Consider the following 20722-nt stretch of genomic DNA (forward strand, 5'->3'; position numbering starts at 1 on the left):
AATCATAATAGCATCATAAGTATTTGTAAATGTCACTAAAATTGTTAATAACTTATTTTTTTAATAATGAAAATGAAGAATAAGCTTATCAGAGGGTGATAACTTGAGGGTTATCTCCACCAGCACAACCACTACCACCACCTCTGATTATTGTCTCTATAACACCTCACCCTCTCTTGTGTTATTCCTTACTTACCCCACACCTCTCTCGCAGATTCTCATACACAACCATCTTCAAGCACTTTTTGCAAAATGAATTTCTCTGCTTTCTCATCCATCTTATTTGTGTTTTTAGTTTCCTTTTTTTCCATCAGGGGTCATTATCTTGTTCTCTCCTCCCACACTAGTTTTATTACATGTGCCAGCACATTTGAAAAATTGCTTGTTTTTTTCTAATATCAACAAAATGCCCATGGTATGAGACTTCTGAGTGAATTCAGCAAGAGCTATGATAATTATGATCATCAGCACTTAATGTAAGCGGAATATATGCATGGCTCAATCCTGCATTCTCTATTTCAATGTCTGTCTGTCTTGTGTCTGACTAATGTGTGTAATAATTGGTATTGATATTTGGTGTGCCTTTCTTTATGTCAGTCAGCCTTAACCTGAGTCTCATGTAGGGTCTCATAAAAACTTTTTCTATTATTATTTATTAAGATGGTATACATGGGCAGGTTTGAAGGACAAGATTATTTTTTTTATTTACCAAATTATATTAAATTATCTAGATTACTCGTGTTGGGTTAAGATGACTTTCTCTCTCTCCCTTACCCCGTTTATGTGTCTGTGCAATAATGTTTGTGTGCATGTGTTTGTGTGTGCTTGCGCAGTTCCAATAGATGCCACGGCAGGGATCAAGATGCTCTATGTGTTTGTGGACATCCAGATGGACACGGCTCACTTCCTGGACACACTCCGGTTCAATTTTGCCCCAGGGCACTCCCTTGCCCTCGTCAGCACCATCCAATTTGTGGCTGCACTGCAGGTGACCTTTGACCTCACAGCTGTCAAAACAAACATGTGGTATAACTAGTTAGTTGGCAGCAGTTTTATAGAAATTTGAGTATACAGCAAATAAACAATTTAGTCTGGATTATTACCATGAAAAAAAGCATGGCAAACAAATTGTTTATCTGTGTATCCTGACTGGCCAAAAAATATCACTTTTTTGGATTTACATAAGCAAATACTTGTGTACTTTGATTGGATAATTACCGCTGTGATTAATCCTAACTCATGCAGTAAGTAGCTTTCCATTCCTTTAACAAACATTTGTATTATCCTGTTGTCAGGAAAAATATGTTACTATTGACGAGAAGGGTTAAATTATTAAACTGTTTTAAGCTAAGAAAACAACTAATAAGATTGCAGAAATGACTGGAATTGTGTTAAGAAATGTTCATTGTTTTTTAAAACCTGGAAGGATAGTGCTGAACGATTACCTTCACAGAAGAAATGTAGACTAAATAGAGATCACTTAAATGCTTGCTTAAGTTGCATTATATAAAACCAACAGTAAAAAAAAAAAGCTGTGTTCAATAGTGTAAGTTAGAGCATTTCCACATACACAGTATGAAGAGAACTTGGGGGATTAAATACCTGTGTGATTTTTATAAGAAAATCACTTGTTAGTGAGGCTTGGGTTTACTAGGGGAACGAAGAATCAACTTTGGAGCAATAAAAATAGGTCATTTGGTTTGAAAAGTCTATCCGTCCATAAACCTCAGAAGTCCAAACAGGTGCTTCAGAGGCCAGTAGTGACCATTGGAAGTCACGGGTGACCACTGTATTTATACCCATTTTTACAACCGTGGTAGGACCTTAAGTCAACATTTACACTCGCATTTGCACACTACAGGGGATTTGGGAACGCACATTAGCTTAATGCGCATGTCTTTGGACTGTGGGAGGAAATACCTGAATACCAGGAGGAAACCCACCAGGCATGGGGAGAACATGCATGCAAACTTCTTGCACACAGACCCCGAGGCGGGAATCAAGACCTCACCCTGAAAGTGCAGGGCGACAGTGTTAATTACTAATCCACCGTGCTGCCTGTGAAGAGTCCAGACTGGCCCTATTCCAGTGTCAGAGTAAGAAGGAAAGCTATGCACCCACCACCGAACATTTTACATAATGATTTGCTAACGTGACAGACAGGAGTGTATGATGTGCCATCTAGTGTTTGTCGTATTTAATCTTTTAGATTTAAATACACACACAAACACATGTTCATGATGAGTGTACGTAAACTATAAGCACAACTGTACAGTACATGACATCATGTATTGTATAAAGCCACCCATCGTAAGCCTATATGAGCCGTACAGAATACAATTGTACTGTATTACAATACAGAAATTCTGAAATTTCATCTATTCTTTCAATACTTGGTAAGAGCTTCTTTTGCATGAATTACTGCACCAGTGCGGCATGGAGGCAATCTGCCTGTGACACTACCGAGACATTATTGAAAACCTTGTTGCTTTGATGGCAGCCATCAGCTCATCTCTGGTCGTATCTTCCCCTTGACAATAACCGATAAATTGATGTAGGGTCAGGTTAGGTAAGTTGGATAGGGCAGTTATTGGTAGTTTTGGCACTGTAGGCAGTTGCTGTGTCCTGCTGGGACAGGAAATCTGCACCTTTATAAATCTTGTCAGCAGACTGAAGCATGAAGTGCTCTACAGTCTCCTGGTAGACAGCTACGTTGGCTTTGGACTTAAAGCTTCAAGCAGCTTGGATTCCGTAAGCTATATTGCATTTAATTTGACTCTCTTTACATGCATCATTTTAAAGTCTTTTATTACTTAGTCCAATTCTTGTTTTTTTTTATCTTTTTTATTTTTGTCCCTTTTTTTTTATATAATTTCTTTTTGTATAATAGTCGGTCAGTTTGGGTTTATGGCTTAGTGGCTAACTTTAGGACTGCATGGTGTGTTTATTAATAATGATTGCCTTATTTGCAGAAAAAGGCTGCAATATGCAAGTGATGTCTCTAATACTCAGTCCACTGCTGTGCTTATTGAACATAATGAATTAGGATTGAGGGCATTCAGTTAACTTTTCTGTTAATTAGTCATGGCATGGTGTTATGAACATTGATCAGATTATCCCAGGCGGTCTGAAGCTGTTACACATCAGTGCTTTACTTGTTTGTTTTAATATTTTGCAAGACATAGGCAATTGTGTAGGCAATCTGCATATTACAGATGTGTAGTAATTTTGTGGTGTTTTTTTGGATATGCATGTGTGTTTTATATTGGCAGCTCTGAATTCTTTAGGGAAGTGTTGCCTTTTGCTGTTAGCTGTTGTTGCCATGTTGGTGTTTGTGTTGCTGTCTAGGTATTTTTATGGTGATTAGGGTGGGTCGGCCTTAAACGTGTTTTATTTTGTCTGAGTTGCTTGTTATGATTTCTTTGCCTCCAACGTGCCTCTGCTGTTCTGGTGTTTATTTGTGGTGATGTTCGTTTTTACACGGAGTGCAGGCAAGGGTACCCTGGGTCACTACCTTCCATTTGTTTTTAACCCCCCCCCCCCTTTCTCTCTCTCTCTCTCTCTCTCTCTCTCTGTCTACATGCCCTTTCATCTTTTCACCAACAATGATATGTCTTGTCTTGGTCCTCGCAGGCGGTCAGTGCGGAGCTCAGACCGGATTATGAGGTTCTTGTGCCACAGTGTCGGCCGTTGTCTCCAGGAGAGATCCTAGGCTGCACATCCCCTCGCCTCAACAAGCACGTCAGTGCCATCATGTGAGAACATAATCTTTTCATTTCCCCTTCTTGTAGTGTGTGTGTGTGTGTGTGTGTGTGTGTGTGGCGTAGCAAGGCTGCAGGCCATACATCAGTTTTAATGAAAAGAGCATCAGTCTATGTCTGTGAAGCTATTGAATACACAGTTAAGGAAAATCACTCTTAAAAGACTGAGGCATGTATGAGTATAGATGACGGCAGCACATGAAGTATGAAGTCTTGCATATTCTCATGTATGTTGTCATCTATCGTTCACACAGTATTATGAAACATAAGCATACAGAGGCCTGTTGAATCTTTGTGTTACACATAAACTCTATGAATTGCTCTGCTTTTGCCACTCGCATGAAGTATGCCATTTACTTTAGAGCGCATGTACCTGCCTGTGTTTCACTTCAGATTTATAAAATTTTATTTGTATAGTGCTTTTAACAATGGTTATTGTTGCAAAGCAGCTTTATAGAATCAAAAAGTATGGAAATTTGTATGAAATGTGGAGAAAAGAAAATGCATGATTTAAAATGATCAGATTGTCCCTGATAAGCAAGTTGAGGGCGACAGGGGCAAGGAAAAACTCTGAGATGGAAATAGGAAGAAACCTTGAGAGAAACCAGACTTAACAAGGAACCCATCCTCATTTGGGTGATAATAGATAGCAGGAATTATTTTGCAGTCGTACTGTGTGTTAGGCAGCTGGAAGTTCAATATTACAGATGAGAGGTTCAAGTTAACATGGAGTCCAGTTCGTTAGAGAGATCGATGCACTCTTATTTACTTACACATCTGGTGCCTCTGAGTATAAGCTTTACTGAAACTACATACAGTTGTTATTTTTCTATATGCATAGCCTTCTACTCTCTCTTGCCAAGCACCATTTCTCTGTCTCTCTGCCTGGGGCTTTAACTAACGCCAACTAACTCACTTATCCTGCTGCAGATCTCTTACACTTACAGTACATTTGCTTTCATAAATAACACAGTCATGGCTGAATAACAGACAATATATAGTAAGGCCTTGCAGTATATGTTTGGGGCTTCTAAGGCCTTAATGATCCCATAAATGTAAAATAATCCACACTGTGCAGTCATCCCAACATTTTAGCTTGCAGCAAAGCACATCTATAAAGTGAACCGGTAGATTAAAGTTCTCCTGCATTGTTTTGGCTTTGTTGATAGATTATGGTTTTAACACATTTTCAAACCATCTAAGTATGCGAGGAGCACAGTTCCCTATTCCAGACATTTTTTTACCTGCAGCACAGCATTAAAAGCTTATATAATTCACTCCCACGCATTTGACTTGCCACCCAAGTAAAAACAAAAGCTTTACAGAACCGTTTTACTTTGCCGGTCATTACAGATTAATGAGTTAGCCCTAATGCCATGCTTGTGTTTGACAAATCAGAGATGATCAGTAACACATGATCTACCTTAGTAGGTTTGAGTTTCTAGAAATTGACCAACTGAGGAGCAGGAACTGCAAAGCTTCTCGATCTACAGCCTACTAATTAAACCCAGAAGACCACTAGGATTGAAACTGAGTAGAAAACTGAGCCTTACCCAGTTTTCTACAATCAGCATGTGCATTGCAGGTACATTATTTGAACTTTAAACTGCTGCAGTACATGGCATTTTATGAGCCCACTGCATGGGGAATTTGATGCCATTTCAAACATCTTCCTTTAGTGCCTACAGTTTTTAAAAAGGTCTTCACGTGTTTGTATTAATGTGCATATGTGAGTTATTATTATTTTTTTAATCCTGTATTCAGGGTCGCGGGGACCTGGAGCCCATCCCAGGAGGCTTAGGGCACAAGGCAGGGTACACCCTGGACAGGGTGCCAATCTATCGCAGGGCTGTTGTTATTTACTTGAAAAAAAATCCAAGTATACATGTATCTAGTTTACATGAGCTCATGTGTCGAAGTGGATGTGTGAGTGCATGTTAATTAATGTGTGGGTTGTGGAAAGTGTGTAGGATGTGGTGGCATGGCTCCGAACAGATGCCCTTGCTAAAAGCTAAACTTCTTAACTAGCAACAGTACCCAAGTTAACAGCATTTTTTAATGAACAGTATGGTCGATGGCAACGATCTGCAGACCTTCCACGCCTTTTTCTATCATGGAGATGATTGGCTCTTCCACTGTGAGCTCTGTTGCTTCATCTCAGGGTCATACCCATACCCCTACTGTAAGTTTCGTCACCATGATGCTCTAACATGATAGTCTTCCGCTTTTAAGATTTAGCTAGCTTTCTATGTAAAGCTCCTTTTTGATCAAGTTCTAATTTGTTTGCTCTTTATGCTATGAGCATCCATGTTATGCGCATCAGACGTCCCTTTTTTTGGCCCAAATCTTGTAGTGGAAGAATGTACTGTATAGAGTGAAAGAGGATTCAGGCGAAAGAAAAATGTGTAAAATTGGTTAGGATTGTTTAAATAATTATTAACGAATCCAGAGATTAAGCCTTGTGCCTAATGAAACTTTTTTTTTTTAAATGTTGTCTTGGGTAAAAATGTGTGTGTGTTTTGGGGAGTGAGAAGGTTTGTGTATTGGGACACAGGAGGATAAGAAATGCTTTTCAGCTATCTTTCTTTCACCACTCAACTAGCCAATGACACAGACACACACACACACACACACACACACACACACACACACACACACAGAGAAAACATAACATTACTACAGCTATTATATCATACCCTCCCAACAATAGAACCAAGATTAACAGCTAATTATATCTTAAGAGGTGGCCTATTTCAGAAGATGATGTAGTATGTTTGGAGGATGGGTATCATGACCATGAGAAAGGAGTGCTAGTGTTAAATAATAGAAAAGCCTCCTGCAATCTGTCTCCATAGTGTTGAGGGAAATATACAGCAGCTACTCTCCGTGGGATAGAGAGTGAAAATGGTGTGTATGTGTGTGTGGACCCTTGTTGTACTACCAGGAATGTTTTATAAGCAGGAAGATCTGTCTCATTATAGTAATTAGCAGCTGGATGGGCGAATGCGCTATTCTTTAAAGGACTTTTCAAGTTTTGAATAAGAACATTTTCAAACCTGCAGCCATGAATGCACATCTTAGTGAAACTTGTAACTTTATCAGATAGGTCAACATACCCCCTATATACCCCCTATAGACAGCTATGCATTAAGACTGGAGCTATGTATCTATTAAAGTCTTTTGTGCCCATGTGATTTAGCAGTAGGCCTGCTGAGGTACGCATACTGCCATTTCATTTCACTCCGACGCTAGCTTGTAACAGCTATTCCTTTAATGTAGCTGAGCAACAGACCATATTGCACAGGGTTTGAATGCATGTGCATTTCAGTCAGCCTTTTGCTCTTTCAGGTCCAGGGGGGATGCCACTCATTTTTTGCAGGCTGACTAATAAAGAACTCAATTTTTTTTCTCCCCTAGGCCTCATTCAGGTGGTCCAAGGTTATATCTCCTACTATTTCCTATGGCTCATCTTCTATTGTCTGTTTGTTCAATGTGTGAGCAAGTCTGCTTATTGTAGATCTTTAAAGTAGTTTGAATTAAATTTTTGTAATATGTATATTCAAAGGCTAAAAGAAATTGTTTGAATTGGCCGTCTGAGGTGCAGGCTCTGAAATAATGCACGTAATTTTTACGTACACTTTAATAATGTAAGTGTTTTAACATTTCTCAATTAAATTTTATTTATATACTGCTTTTAACAATTGTCTTTGTTGCAAAGCAGCTTTACAGAATAAAAAAAAGTGGGGAAATCAGGGAGGACAAAATATGGAGCATGAACTGTGTAAAAAAATATGTATGAATCAGATTGTCATTGCCTAATGCGCAAGCCGAGGGTGACGGTGGCAAGGGAAAAAACCCTAAAATGGAAGAAACCTTGAGGGGAACCAGCCTCAACAGAGACCCAATCCTCATTTGGGTGTTAACAGATACTGTAGGTGGGATTGTTTAGCAATCATAATTATTTTTAGGTGGCTGAAAGTTCAATGTAACAATTAAAAATTTTAATATAGGAGAGTGTTCAAGTTAATATGAAGTCTATATATATGTGGAGTTAAAATGCTGAGCGACTTCAGTTACAAGTTATCAGAGAACAGTTGTGTGCATTAGTCGTGTCCAAGACCATCTTCACCATCAATTGGAACTTTTCAAATTATTTAAAAATTGTGTTAAGAGTGAGTTTATAGTTTCTAGGGGGAACTTTTTTTTACAACGAGTTTGAAATGATGATTATTTGTGCTGCACTGTATAGGGACTGCAGTGCGATTGTTGTGCACAGTGGAGGGACCACATACAGTATAGTGATGAGGAATCAAATCAGAATGGGCCTAAAAGTCTTTACACACCAGGAATGATGCGGGTAAACATGAAAGTAAAAAATTTAGACCCAAAATAAAATAAAATTACCACGGATATTCACATCGAAAGCAATGCAATTATGTGAGTTCTAAAAGTTGCCCTATTAAAAAAAATTATTAAACATTTTTTAACATCAAGCAATGTTTTTTCCACATGTGCTTGGCCACTTTTCACCTTACCCTCCACTCTTATCTTCCTCACATAGATATTTTTCAGATTTTTTTTTACAGCTTTTTTACCTTTTTAACTAAAACACACAAGAACAGTAACTAGGCTGCACTAAGCACACTCAGTGTGCATTTCATCATGCCGATAAATGCAGCATCATTCTGTTTCAGCAAGACAATAACAGAAAATGTCTGCAGTCTGTCATGATCCTCAGATACTGTAACATTGCTTTACATTGTACAGTATACAGTACTACTGAGGGGGCACGGTGACATAGTGCACTGTTGCCCTGCATCTCCAAACTCCACCTCTGGGGTGTGTTTGGAGTTTGCGTGTTCTCCGTGTGCTTGGAGGGTTTCCTCTGGTTTCCTCCCACAGTGTAAGACATGCAGATTACTGTACGCTAATTGCCGTTTTAAACTTGCCCGGAGTTTGTGAATAAGTTTGCGTGAGCTGCGATGGATTGGCACTCTGTCCCATGTGTACCCCACATTGTGATCCTGTATACATGATAAAGAGACATAGGCGATGATGAGTGAGTGTTTGGTAAACTACTGTTGGTCTGACCAACTAAAAACCCACAAATAACAAAAACAACACAGTGGCGCAGTGCCGGAGATGGCTAGTTTGATTCCCGGGTGATGACAGCCAAAGGCCTCGAAAGACCTGATTAGCTGAGATGCGGTTGGCTGACATTACGTAGTTCGGAGGAAACACATGATAGTTTGCCAAACGTTCTGCCATATTGAATGTTTTCACGTGACGTTTCAGCAATCTGTATTATTATTCGTCAGAGGCATTCCTATCACTGGCAAAATGATGGTAAAATCAACCTGAGGCAAAAAAAAAATAAAAAATGCACAGCAAAATTCCATCATTGATGTAAAATGTTCTAATGGGAGTTTTTGGTTTTAAAAATATTATTGATATGAGAAAAAAAAATCACTCTTGAAATTCATCACTGGTGTGTAAGCCCTTAAGTGTATTTTGGACATACAGTTGTTTATGAGCAAGGTCGTGGCTGGAAAAATAATGTCTGGACATATTTTGAGGCTAGTTTTAAAATTGTCCATGGCTGCAGCGATCATGTTTTAATATGAGACAAATTACATCATCTTCTTTGTCTGTCGGCTGTTCCCTTTCAGGGGTCGCCACAGCGAATCATCTGCCTCCATCTAACCCTATCCTCTGCATCCTCTTCTCTCACACCAACTAACTTCATGTCCTCTCTCACTGCATCCATAAATCTCCTCTTTGGTCTTCCTCCAGACCTCCTGCCTGACAGTTCCAACCTCAGCATCCTTCTACCGATATATTTGCAATCTCTCCTCTGAACATGTCCAAACCACCTCAATCTGGCCTCTCTGACTTTATCTCCAAAATAATTAACATGGGTTGTCCCTTTGATGAACTCATTCTTAATCCTAATCCTATAACCTTCATTCCTCTGCTTTCCGGAGCATACCTCCACCTCTCCAAATTTTCTTCCAATAAGACAAATTACATAAATATAATTTAAATACTAGTAGGTTGTTTCAAACATGGCAAAGTTTAATGTACACAGTATATGTGTGTGATGTGCATAATAATATTGTTAGAATTATGCACTAGTACTTCATCCTGAAATGAGAATTAAGGACATATAAAATATTAATAGTTTTTTTGTATTGATATCCCCTTGACAATAAATTATAAACATTGTCATACAGTATAGTGTACCATCCACATTTATCCTTTAACTTTAGCCCTTGGAATTTGTTTGTATATAGTAATAAGAGCAGTTCTGGGTTACTGTGCTGATACCACTATAGGAAAGCAAATATGTCTTTGTGTTCATCTATGATCATGTTTATGTACTCATCATCCACTTTATTAAGTACACATCGTCCACTTTATTAAGTACACATCGTCCACTTTATTAAGTACACCTAAACACCTAGTCATGCAGTACGTCTTGTTTCCTAACCAGCCAATCATTTGGTGTCAGGGCAGTGTCAAACATTCATGTGAATACAGTTCAAGATCTCCAGTTATTGTTCACGTCTAACACCGGAATGGGGAAATAGTGTGATCTCTGTTACTGTCAGAAGGGCTGGTTGATCTCCTGGAATTTTCACACAAAGCAGTCTCTAGAGTTTACACAGAATGGTACAAAGCACTGAGTGAGTGACAGTTTTGTGGGTAGAAATGTCATGTTGATAAGAGAGGTCAAAGGAAAATGGCCAGTTTAATTTAAGCTGCCAAAAGGTATGTAGTAGCTAATATTTTCACTCTTTAGAACTGTAGTGAGAAGAAAAACATCTCATAATACACAAAATCTCTACCCTGGCTGGGATGAGCTACAGCAGCAAGGTAACCACATCAAGTTCTGGTCATTATAACCAAGCTAAAGCTATCATCAGTGCAGACTCACTTAAACTGGACAGGTAAAGTTTAAAATAAAAATATACATCTTCACTTGTCCAGTTTGGATGAGTCTGCTCATGATAATGGCTCCAGATCTTGGCTAAAATAATTGGGACCTGATATGGTCTTCTACTGTAGACTGGAAAACAATTCCTACTATCCATTATCACCCAAATGAGAATAGGTTTCGTCTTGAGTCTTATTCTTCTCAAGGTTTGTTTCTTTCGCTATCTCAGGAAGTTTTTCCTTGCCATCGTTGGCCTTGGCTTGCTCATCAGGGACAATCTGATCATTTTGATTTATACCTTCTTAGACATTTCATACTAATTTCCTTAAATTGCTTTTGGTTCTGTAAAGCTGCTTTCCAAACATGACCATTGTTAAAAGTGCTATATACATAAAATTGAATTGAATTGTAGTCCATTCACCTCCAGGTTTAATGTGAATTTCGATATGGCTTTCTGCACACCATTATTGTAAAGAGTACTATAAATTTTATGTTAGCTCAGACAATCTAGCCATTCTCCTGATCTCTCTCATCTTCTAAGAGTTTTTATTGTGCACCCCCTCTGTTTTTTTGCTTTACATTTTGTGTAAAACTTAGAAACTGTGTAAATGCTTAATAGTTGGCCAACACAACAAAGGTAGAGCAAATATTTTCTGTAACCTAACTCGCAGTGCAGTTATAAAACTTGGCTTACACGTATTGTTGTAAGCACATAAAGCAAATAAAGTCTTTAAAAAAATAAATCTTTAAAAAAAACATGAATGAAAGCAGCCAATTTTAAGCTTTATTGTTTGTGATACAAATGCACATATTGCTATAGACACAAATGCATGTCTGTTGCGGTATAAAGGTTTCGACCCGTTCATATTTAAATACATTTGAATGCAGTAATACAAAACAAAACAAAATGACATTTTCAAAAAATTTTGACAGCTGGTGCGTGCGTGCGTGCGTGTGTGTGTGTGTTTTCTTAACTGCAGGAGCTCCTGCATCTATGCGTATATAAGTGTGTGTGTCTGTGGTCCCCCTCCCAGGTTGCTGTCTGTCCTGTAGTCCAGTGTACTGAGCTTTGATTTCTTTCTCAATCCCTCCTTCTGCTGTTTGATATATCATATGTTTGTCAAGACAGATACCTTGGGGATGGAAGATTTCATTTGGAATCTATCATGATCGCCAATCCAGATGTCCCAGCTTACAGGTAAACCTCAGTGGCCCTGCACAAAAACGAAGGTCACTGCAGTTTTCAATTGAAAAGTTGAAAAGAGTGTACAGATCAGTATTGTAGATTAGCAAGATAGACAGGCAAAAGGACTAGAGCCCAGTTCACAGCTTCACAAGTTTTGCCATGGGTAGTTGTGCGATAAGATCATGGCTTACCTGGGTGTGTCTAGGTGACCTGTTGTGATCTGCGACTTTCCAGCATGGGTTTTTAAACAGATTCATAAAATTGCAAGCTAGATGTGGTTCCTTATGACTCATGGGGTGTTGTGGGTTCACAGCATTTTTGTAACCATTTTTGTGGTCCTTTGCCAGTTCACTGTAGTTCATCTTTGCTTAGGTGTTATGCCTTAGCTAGTGAACCTCTATTTTGAACTCTGTCGCAATCTGTGGCAAAAATCACAAAAGGTGGAAATGGGCTTAAATTCAAATTCTAATTTTATTTGTCACATACACAGTCATACACAGTACGATATGCAGTGAAATGCTTGTTCATGTTATAAAGCATTGTGGGTAATGCAGGAAACGGAACCTAAATGAAAAAAGACAAAAATATTGAAGTTTAAATTTATACATAAACTTAAAAGTTGCAAAATAGATCTTAAGATTAATATATGCAAGATGAATTCTCTTGGTGGCATGCCTCCATTAGCATTAGTAGGGAATTACGAGCATAATTACGAGCACGGAAGTGGGCTCGTAAACCAAACTGGATTTTCCCATAAGACATAATGGAAACTCAAATTATTCGTTTCACAGCCCAAAAAATAATTAATACAAAATATAAGGTAAAAATAAAACGAATTAACCTGCACTTTACCTTTAAAAAAAAGGAAAAGCAAATTCAGATAGATAAGTGTTTCCTTTTGTGCGCGCTAGTGCTGTGTGTGTGCGGGAAGCTAAAGTAAGGAGCCGCGCCCCCTTCACCTGACACAGTTACTCTTCCTCCACTCTTTTCACACACGCGCACACATTGAAAACATTGTTTTATCCTAAAAATTAACATGAAATCTCTCTAATGACACTCGTTTGAGTGACACACTAACAGAATCACGGCTGTAAAGTAAAAATAACACTTTAGCTTTTGAAAAGAATCACCACAGAGCATGTTTCTGTGTAGATCAGAGAGAAAAAGTGTGTCTGTCTGTGAAGGCAGTGGTTGGGCATGGTGTCCAATGTCGGGCACACAGACACAAAGAGCAGGCTGATACAGGGAGAGAAAATGGATTTTTAACCTCTCTAATGAGACTTGGTTTTGCTTTAAACAAACGCATACAGACACAAAATAAAATATGTTATAATAAACAGTACACACATTCATGGATGTTGATTATACCAGTAAGAGTACTAAGACTTAGCAGGGGAGGTGATTACCCACAATTCCGCAGTGCAAGAGAGAGAAAAGCCGTCGGCTCAATTTTGACTTGTTTGTTTTCCAAGTCAAAATTGATTAAAAATCTTTGCTTGTCCTGCGGAACACTCGCAAACCGTGTTACTCGCAATCCAAGGAATTATTGAAGTATCTGTTGATCAGTTTTTAAAAAAGAACCAGAAATAAAACTTAAATCATACTTTAAATCATCCTCTGTCTGGTGGTTTTAACGGCTTGAAAAGTGTTGTGGATGATGTTATGAGTGAGTTATAAGGTTTAAGATGGCCGGTTTCCATACTGCTATAAAGATAAGATTAGATAAGTCTATTAATCCCGAAGGAAATTGTTTCTCCAGTAACTGCATATTTAAAAGATACAAAAATTAAAGAATGCAATCTCTGTTAGATATTAAGAAGTTAAGTGGCCCAAGCCTGCATGTGTAGTGTTTTTAATTTATTTGTTTTTGTTTTCTTTAATAGTTAAAGAATGAGAATTATTATTGTTGTTATTGCTTTTCTGATTTATTCCCATGAATGGATCACCAAATAAAGTTCATTAATTAAGTTATCTATCTTTCAGCTTTTTTCTATATGATGACGACATAATGAATGAGTTTTTTTTGGGGGGGGGTTTCTCCACAGATATGATCCCTACAGTAAGGTTTTCTCTCGGGAGTATTATGACCATGAGGCCATGCGTGCCAATAGACTACATGCCATAGAGACGGCCCGCTCAGCCCAGAGGTGGGGTCTGATACTGGGCACGCTTGGTCGCCAAGGCAATCCTAAAATCTTAGAGGTGAGAGAGTAATACCCCCCGCAATCCTGATTACAGTGAATTGACTCTTGTGGTATAACAATTATATTTCTGCTCTCTTCTTTAAATGGTGGATTATGATATCTTCACTCCTACCCTCTAGAGGTTCTTGTTTATGTCATCAATGGTATTTGTGTGTTTTTCCTCACAGTTCTTACAATGTTTCTCATCAAGTGCTGGGGTTTTTCATGGCTAACCTACAGTATATGATTTCTTATCAGTATTCAGTTGTGCTTGTGCAGTCACTCTGATAGATTTAACACCTTTACCCAACTTTCACATGGTTTGCTTTTCTCCCATATCTCTCTGGTTTTTACTTTGGTTTATTCTTTTTAACAACAAACCCTTCACAAATAGAACACAGAGCTCAAACCAAGAGTAGACATTTAGAGTTATTCATCGTTTAAACAGTCAGTATACAAGAGCACACCTGGGCAACAAAAAAAAACGTCGATCAAATGATCACTAGAAAAATGTCTGGGATCGGACAAATGTGCCACTGTTCAATGTGCTTGCAAATCAATATATCAAGATATCAGTCAATGTCAGAAAAGGAAAGATGAATTCTGATGTTAGCTCATCTTAAATTTTTAATCTCCAATCCCAATTTCTTCAGTGGATACCCGAAAATAAAATGGTGCCCTTGCAATTACAGTACTTTTGAAGGGGACTAGTTTCAGATTTCTATTTAATAATTTACAGGTATCTCTAATATAAAATGCTTTTGCTTTTATACAGATTCTATTCTTTTAGCTGTGTGGGATCTTAATAAGTGCTCAGGGTTGGGAGGGGTCTTTTTTAACATCCCATCGTTCTGTTTTCCTCTTTTGATCTGCTCATTTTTGTTTTTCTCTCATGTTTTGTGTTTGACTTTGTTTTGACTGATCCTGTCTTAATTGGTATGCATAGGCAGAGGGAGAGAGTCCCGAGGATCTTTCCAACATCTTACAGTTTGCTGTCAAATGAGATTTTAAAGCCAACATGAATCTCTCTCTGTCTCTCATAACATAGTGTCTCCCAAATGAGATCTACACAAATACCAATCTCAGACAAATAGACATTCAGATGGATATTCTGATAAAATAGATCTATACACGTTGTCTGTTTGTGTCTGAGAAAGCGAATCATTAGTTACTGTCAGCCTTCAGCTGTCAAACTGTCACATGAGAAAAGTGTGTTGAACTTGAAAAATTGGAACCAAAGGTGATTAAATACTGGAAAATCCATTTTAGGGATAAGTCAACTGTACAGTTCCTTTTATTCTTAGAATTAACTCAGAGGAGCTTCATGAAGAAATAAAATATAAAAATATCAGTGTGTAAATGAAATAAGGCAGCAAAGTAAAATACTGAGATAAAGTAACATAAGACATAGCATACAAAATAGCTGATGTTTAATTTTCACTGCTAATGCTTTTCTGGCAGCTAACATGAGCTAAAGTGACAGTTTCTGAGGAGCTATTTAATCATATTTATACATTTTATCCTCTCTTCTAAAAGACAAAATGTATAAATTTAAATTATTAAGCTAATAATTAGCTAACGAGAAAAAAAAACTTCTAGAAGTATGTTTTAGTAACACTCAAAAGCATGCAAGCTATCATGCTAACAGGACTTAACCGGACCAAATTTGTAAGAATTTCTTGTGATATTTTAAAATATTCATAATTAGTACTGGGTAAGGTTTGAATTTTTTTTTTTATTATTTAATTTTTTTTTTTTATTATTTTTACCATTGCTACCTGTAAGACTAATGTGAGCTATTCTGACACGATTTTTACATAATCTTTTTAAGTGAAAAAGTTGAAGCGCATTTGTTCTGTAGCTATGCACTGATCAGCTATAACATCAACGCCATGCCCAGGTGAAATGAACAACCAGCAAACTGGTGATAGGATCATGGACACCCAGGCTCACCCATGCCCTGGGGACCAGTCTGGTCCGATCCCACAGAGAAGCCAGAGCAGTACAGAATGAAAAAAGTCAAAAAGTTTATGATATAAAGGAACCATAACACCCATTGCACAACAGCTCGCTGCGCACAGTTTCCAGCCCAAGGCTGCCAACTCAGCCTTCAAACTTTCCAGTTCCTAACCAAATTGACCACCCCGGAATTTGACGGACAAACAAGTCCGATCCACTAAGGCCCCACCCTTTGTTAGTGTGTGTTTTTACATACCGTAGTGCTCAGCATAAATGAGTAGCCCCAACAGATTTGTCAGAAAACCTTCTTTCTGTGGGACCCTATACAATGCGGGCCATTGATTGCAAACAAGATTTTTTAATTTGCACACACATGGATACAAAATCCTAATTAACAAGAATTCAGCTACAGGTAAGTCTAATTATTCATTAAACAGTTGTCTGGCAGACAGTTGATTATAAAAGGGTGTCACTTAACAAAGAATACTCCTTCCCATTTGATGCTGTCAACAATGGCACCACATGGAAGAGAAATGCCACAGGATCTGTGAAGGACAATAATTGCTTTACACAAAAAAGGGGAATCCTACAAGAAGATCAGCAAAGCTTTACTCATCAGTCAGAATACTGTAGCAAAAGTGTCCAGTGAACATTTTATACAGTACATTTACTTACGCACTGATTATATTGTATATAATTGTAAATATTAATACCTGGTGCCTTGCAGTGTCTATTTTTTGTACATACTGTACATACACGTAAGCTACTTCCGCCATTTGTTTGCATCTACGAATGTTCGTAGATCTGCGACCTGTTCGTATCCGCAGAATTTTGTAACTCAAATATTATTAAATCTTACTGTAGTAAATTAAAATCAAGAGTTTTAAAATTGGAATAGAGAGCAAATAAGGGCCTTGAGAATATTTGTGTTGTATTGAAGATAGTGCTCAACAAGTAATCTTCAAAATATGGAGCTTGGTCTTGCAATGATTTATATGTCTGTAATAGTCATTTGTAATCAGTGCCAAATATATTTGGAAGAAAATTTAAATCAAATATGAGTGATTTTGGATGAATTTTCTAGATCTGGAACCAGTCTGGCTGCTGTGAGCCAGCAGGTAGGAGACGGTAACTCTGGAGCAAGTCCCTGTTCTAAGTATACTGTAAATTAGCCATTACTTTTATGCTTATTTAAATAAAAAATATGTTTGCTTTTAACTTCATCTGCTATAATCTGTTCACTTACTCAGTAAAGATGTCAATGAAATATACTGCTTTTTTTTTATTTGTTGTTTGTTAAGGCCCTGGGGCTTTGCCGCCGTTAACAGCTAATGTTCACTCTTGCGATGTTTTTCACCAGAAATAAGTATAGCCCAAAGGGTTTGGAGCAGTGTATAATGTTCTTGTGCTCAAGAGTTATGTATTCATATTGCTTGTTATGAAGTGTAATGTAGTAAGTAGGACATTTTGTTGTTCTGAACAACATTTTGTTGGAGAAGTTGTTCATGCACACTAGAAAGTCTCTGGGAAAGCCCTTTATTTAAAATAGCATTAAATGCTCCTGTCTGCATTGGGCATTCAATTGCACAGGGGAAGACGGGTTTGTAATTCTAACACACTTAAACCAAACGAGAAACACATATCAACTGGAAATGCCTAATAAATCTTTGCAAAGTTGCAGAATGCGAAAATAAAGGAGACATTAGTAAGAATAATGTGTAAATATAACTGGTTATAAAGTAATAATGATATTTTTTTTTATCATTTATTTCTATATTTCAGCCCAGGACATAATGGCCTAATTCTCAAGTTTAAATGAGGTTGAGTACACAGGTTTGTTTTTGATTTTCTGTCTGGTTTGAGATGTTTGATGCTTGGCAACAGGATGAGTCCTGCCAAAAGGGGCAGTGTGGCCTTTTTTTTGTAAGGAAAGCTAGACAGCCCCAGGTCATCTGGTATTTTGCACTGTGGAATACATTTTAAAGTCTTATTTCTTTTTGGCACCTGTATTAACCCTTCTCTCTCTCTCTCATTTTTTCTATTTAGCATTTGGAGGAGAAGCTGAAGACACTTGGCCGGTCGTTCACCAGGGTGCTCCTTTCCGAGATCTTCCCTAGTAAGCTGGGACTGATGGCAGATGTTGACATGTGAGTCTCATTCCTTTTTCATGCAGAGTCACGTTCTTATTCTTCCCAATTAAAAATTGGCTCATCCCCCTTCAAAAGATGCAGCCTTCCCCAAAACCCAGGGTGCATTAATCTCAGCTTTAGTGCCCCCTTGGGACTTGCAAGCACAGAAAGAATAGAGGAGAGCTTAGTTTGACAGCAAGGGGAGATAACACTCATGATGGCATGGCAACATTGTTTCATAACTAACCATTGTTCTTTCACCTAGAGGGTACTGTGACTGTCATTTAAGATGTCAGTTTAATTACTGTTAGCCCTGGAGTATTTCTCTTCAGTAGGTTGTGTTATTGCGATGGGCAATGTTGTGCATATTGCATGTTGAAGGACTTAAGTATGATGTTATTTGTTACGTATCACATCAGACTATGCATACCCGATTTCATTTCTAACCCACACAATTGCATGTATGTTATCTGCACTGCAACCCTGAAACCCTTTCTTGTCTAAATAAGGAGCACCTTATTGTGCCACCTGCGAATGGATGGATATGAAGAACCTATAACACGGCGAATTTTGTCCTATGTGATTTTTATGCCTCTGGGATCGATAAAGCATACATAATCTCAGCAGGACATAACAGATAGAAGCTCAATCTCCAGCCTGCTTTTCCCCTGCCAAGTGCCACCAGCATCAGTAGCACATCATTTGGTGTGTTATATGGCGCCTGGTTCTAGCCTCACTTTGAATGATGATGCAGCAGTGATGTGGAGTTAACCGGTCGACTTGCCTACAGAAGGCTGAATAGCATTATCTCCACAGAAGCAGAGTCTGATCCGTGCCCCCAGGGTATGGATTCTAAACACTACCAGACTGTGGAAGTAAAAGGAACAGAGACAGGGGTAGAGTATGAAATCCATACATCCCCATGTGAACAGATACTTGCAACATTAGCAAATTCTTTTTCATTACAACGCTTTCATGCAGTGAGCTGTCGTTCACACCAATCTCCCCTATAGATACCTAAATTGAACCTAAGCTTTTATTTTATAGCACAGCAAATAAAGCAATATTGGCAATTATTTTTCAGATTTTTAATAATAAAATGTTCTCTCTCCAATTTTTTATATGTACTTCATATTTTCAATACTTTTCGCTTGAAATTTGCATCTCAACATAAATCAGACTCCCATTAAGTTCTTATTCACCTGCTTCACTCTGGTATATGCCTAACCATTTACTGTAGCTCTAAAACTTAAAATGAGAGAAGAGGGTAAAGTGGCTAATTAAAATGTATTATTTCCTCGGAAAACGAGGAGCGAGGCAAAATCCCAGGCCTTCCTGGTGCAGGGAAGCCCTCCCCTTTTCGCTGCTAATCACATCTCTTTCCACTTCTCACACTCCCTTCCTCCATTAGACTCTTTCATCGGGGAGCCCGTCTCTCATTGAGATGGTGGGTGTAATGATGAGCTGAAGAGGCCTCTCATCATGACCGCATTCAGTGGGAGCCAAACTGAGGCGTCATTACACCGCTTTGACCTGTCATCAGCTCAGCATTTGGTGTTAAAGGGAGTGTATGAGACCTCCTACAGTCTAAAGGACTTTGTGTTCTACTACATGCCTTTCCCACCTGCAGGCAAAGGGACAGGTGATGCTGCATATAAAATTCTTGAAAATTAATTACTATGGTAAATTTTGACACTTGTGTTTACAGCACCTCTCACAGACCAAGCTAATATTAGTGTTTAACGTTGCTCATGCACCAAGTAGCCTGTTTCAATCTACATGACTTTTCAGAGGTACTCTCCCTCCCCCCTCTTCCACCTCCTCCTCCATTTCTTCTTAGCCTGCGGGCTTGTGGGATTCTGAGTTGTGTACGCCCACACACCTTCACTTTCAAATCCTCTCTTCTAGCTTACAGTGGCCTCCACAGGAGACACTCTCAGGGTAAAACAATGAGAAAGGCTCAGAGCCCGGTTTCAGTACGTATGTACAGCGTGAATAACGATGCTGGTTCCGAGACGTTCTGCTCAGCACATTAGTTTTACCAACGGGAGGGGGATAGGCTACTGCCAAGGGGCATTATGGTCATTTTTCAAACAATAAGTGGTTACCTGGTCGATGAAAAAACCTGGAAGCAGGGCTAGGGAACATTTTAGTTAAAACCCCTTTTCAATTCTGTAGTACAAATCAAAATCATATAAGACTCAAAGCAAGCGTGAGTGTGGGAGAGAGAGAGGATGTCAAAATGTCAACTTGCCCACATTTCACAATTTGAACTTTTGTACGCCTCCAGATGACGTTGTGTAATGCAAAATGTTTTTCGTACAGAGCTTTTTTTCCTGTGCATGTGACCAGTTTGCTTTCATTCTAATGATTTTGGACTGGTGGACTTCCAGCTTCCAAAAACATGCCAATAAGTTGATAGGCTAAAATAAATGGCCCTGGTCTGAAGATTGGAAAAGAGCCAGCCTTCAACTGTCCTGTTTTACTGTGTCGGTGCCAAGTGTAACCCCATATTCCTGTTCTTGGCTGACAGAAGTAAAACCGGATGTGGTCTTCTGTTGCTGTAG

The 20722-nt window shown here is 38.5% G+C and overlaps 1 protein-coding gene across 1 annotated transcript in view; it reads left to right on the plus strand.

Moving 5' to 3' along the window:
• The window catches only part of dph1 (diphthamide biosynthesis 1), a 127533-nt gene that overhangs the window by 98663 nt on the left and 8148 nt on the right, over window positions 1–20722 (plus strand). Inside the window, exons 5-9 of the mRNA XM_053507718.1 lie at window positions 834–988; window positions 3634–3755; window positions 11828–11896; window positions 13930–14086; window positions 18073–18173. Of these exons, the coding sequence (XP_053363693.1) occupies window positions 834–988; window positions 3634–3755; window positions 11828–11896; window positions 13930–14086; window positions 18073–18173 (604 nt within the window). The remainder of the gene's footprint in view (window positions 1–833; window positions 989–3633; window positions 3756–11827; window positions 11897–13929; window positions 14087–18072; window positions 18174–20722) is intronic.

This window comes from Clarias gariepinus, chromosome 11 (assembly GCF_024256425.1).
Source record: "Clarias gariepinus isolate MV-2021 ecotype Netherlands chromosome 11, CGAR_prim_01v2, whole genome shotgun sequence".
Lineage (NCBI taxonomy): Eukaryota > Metazoa > Chordata > Actinopteri > Siluriformes > Clariidae > Clarias > Clarias gariepinus.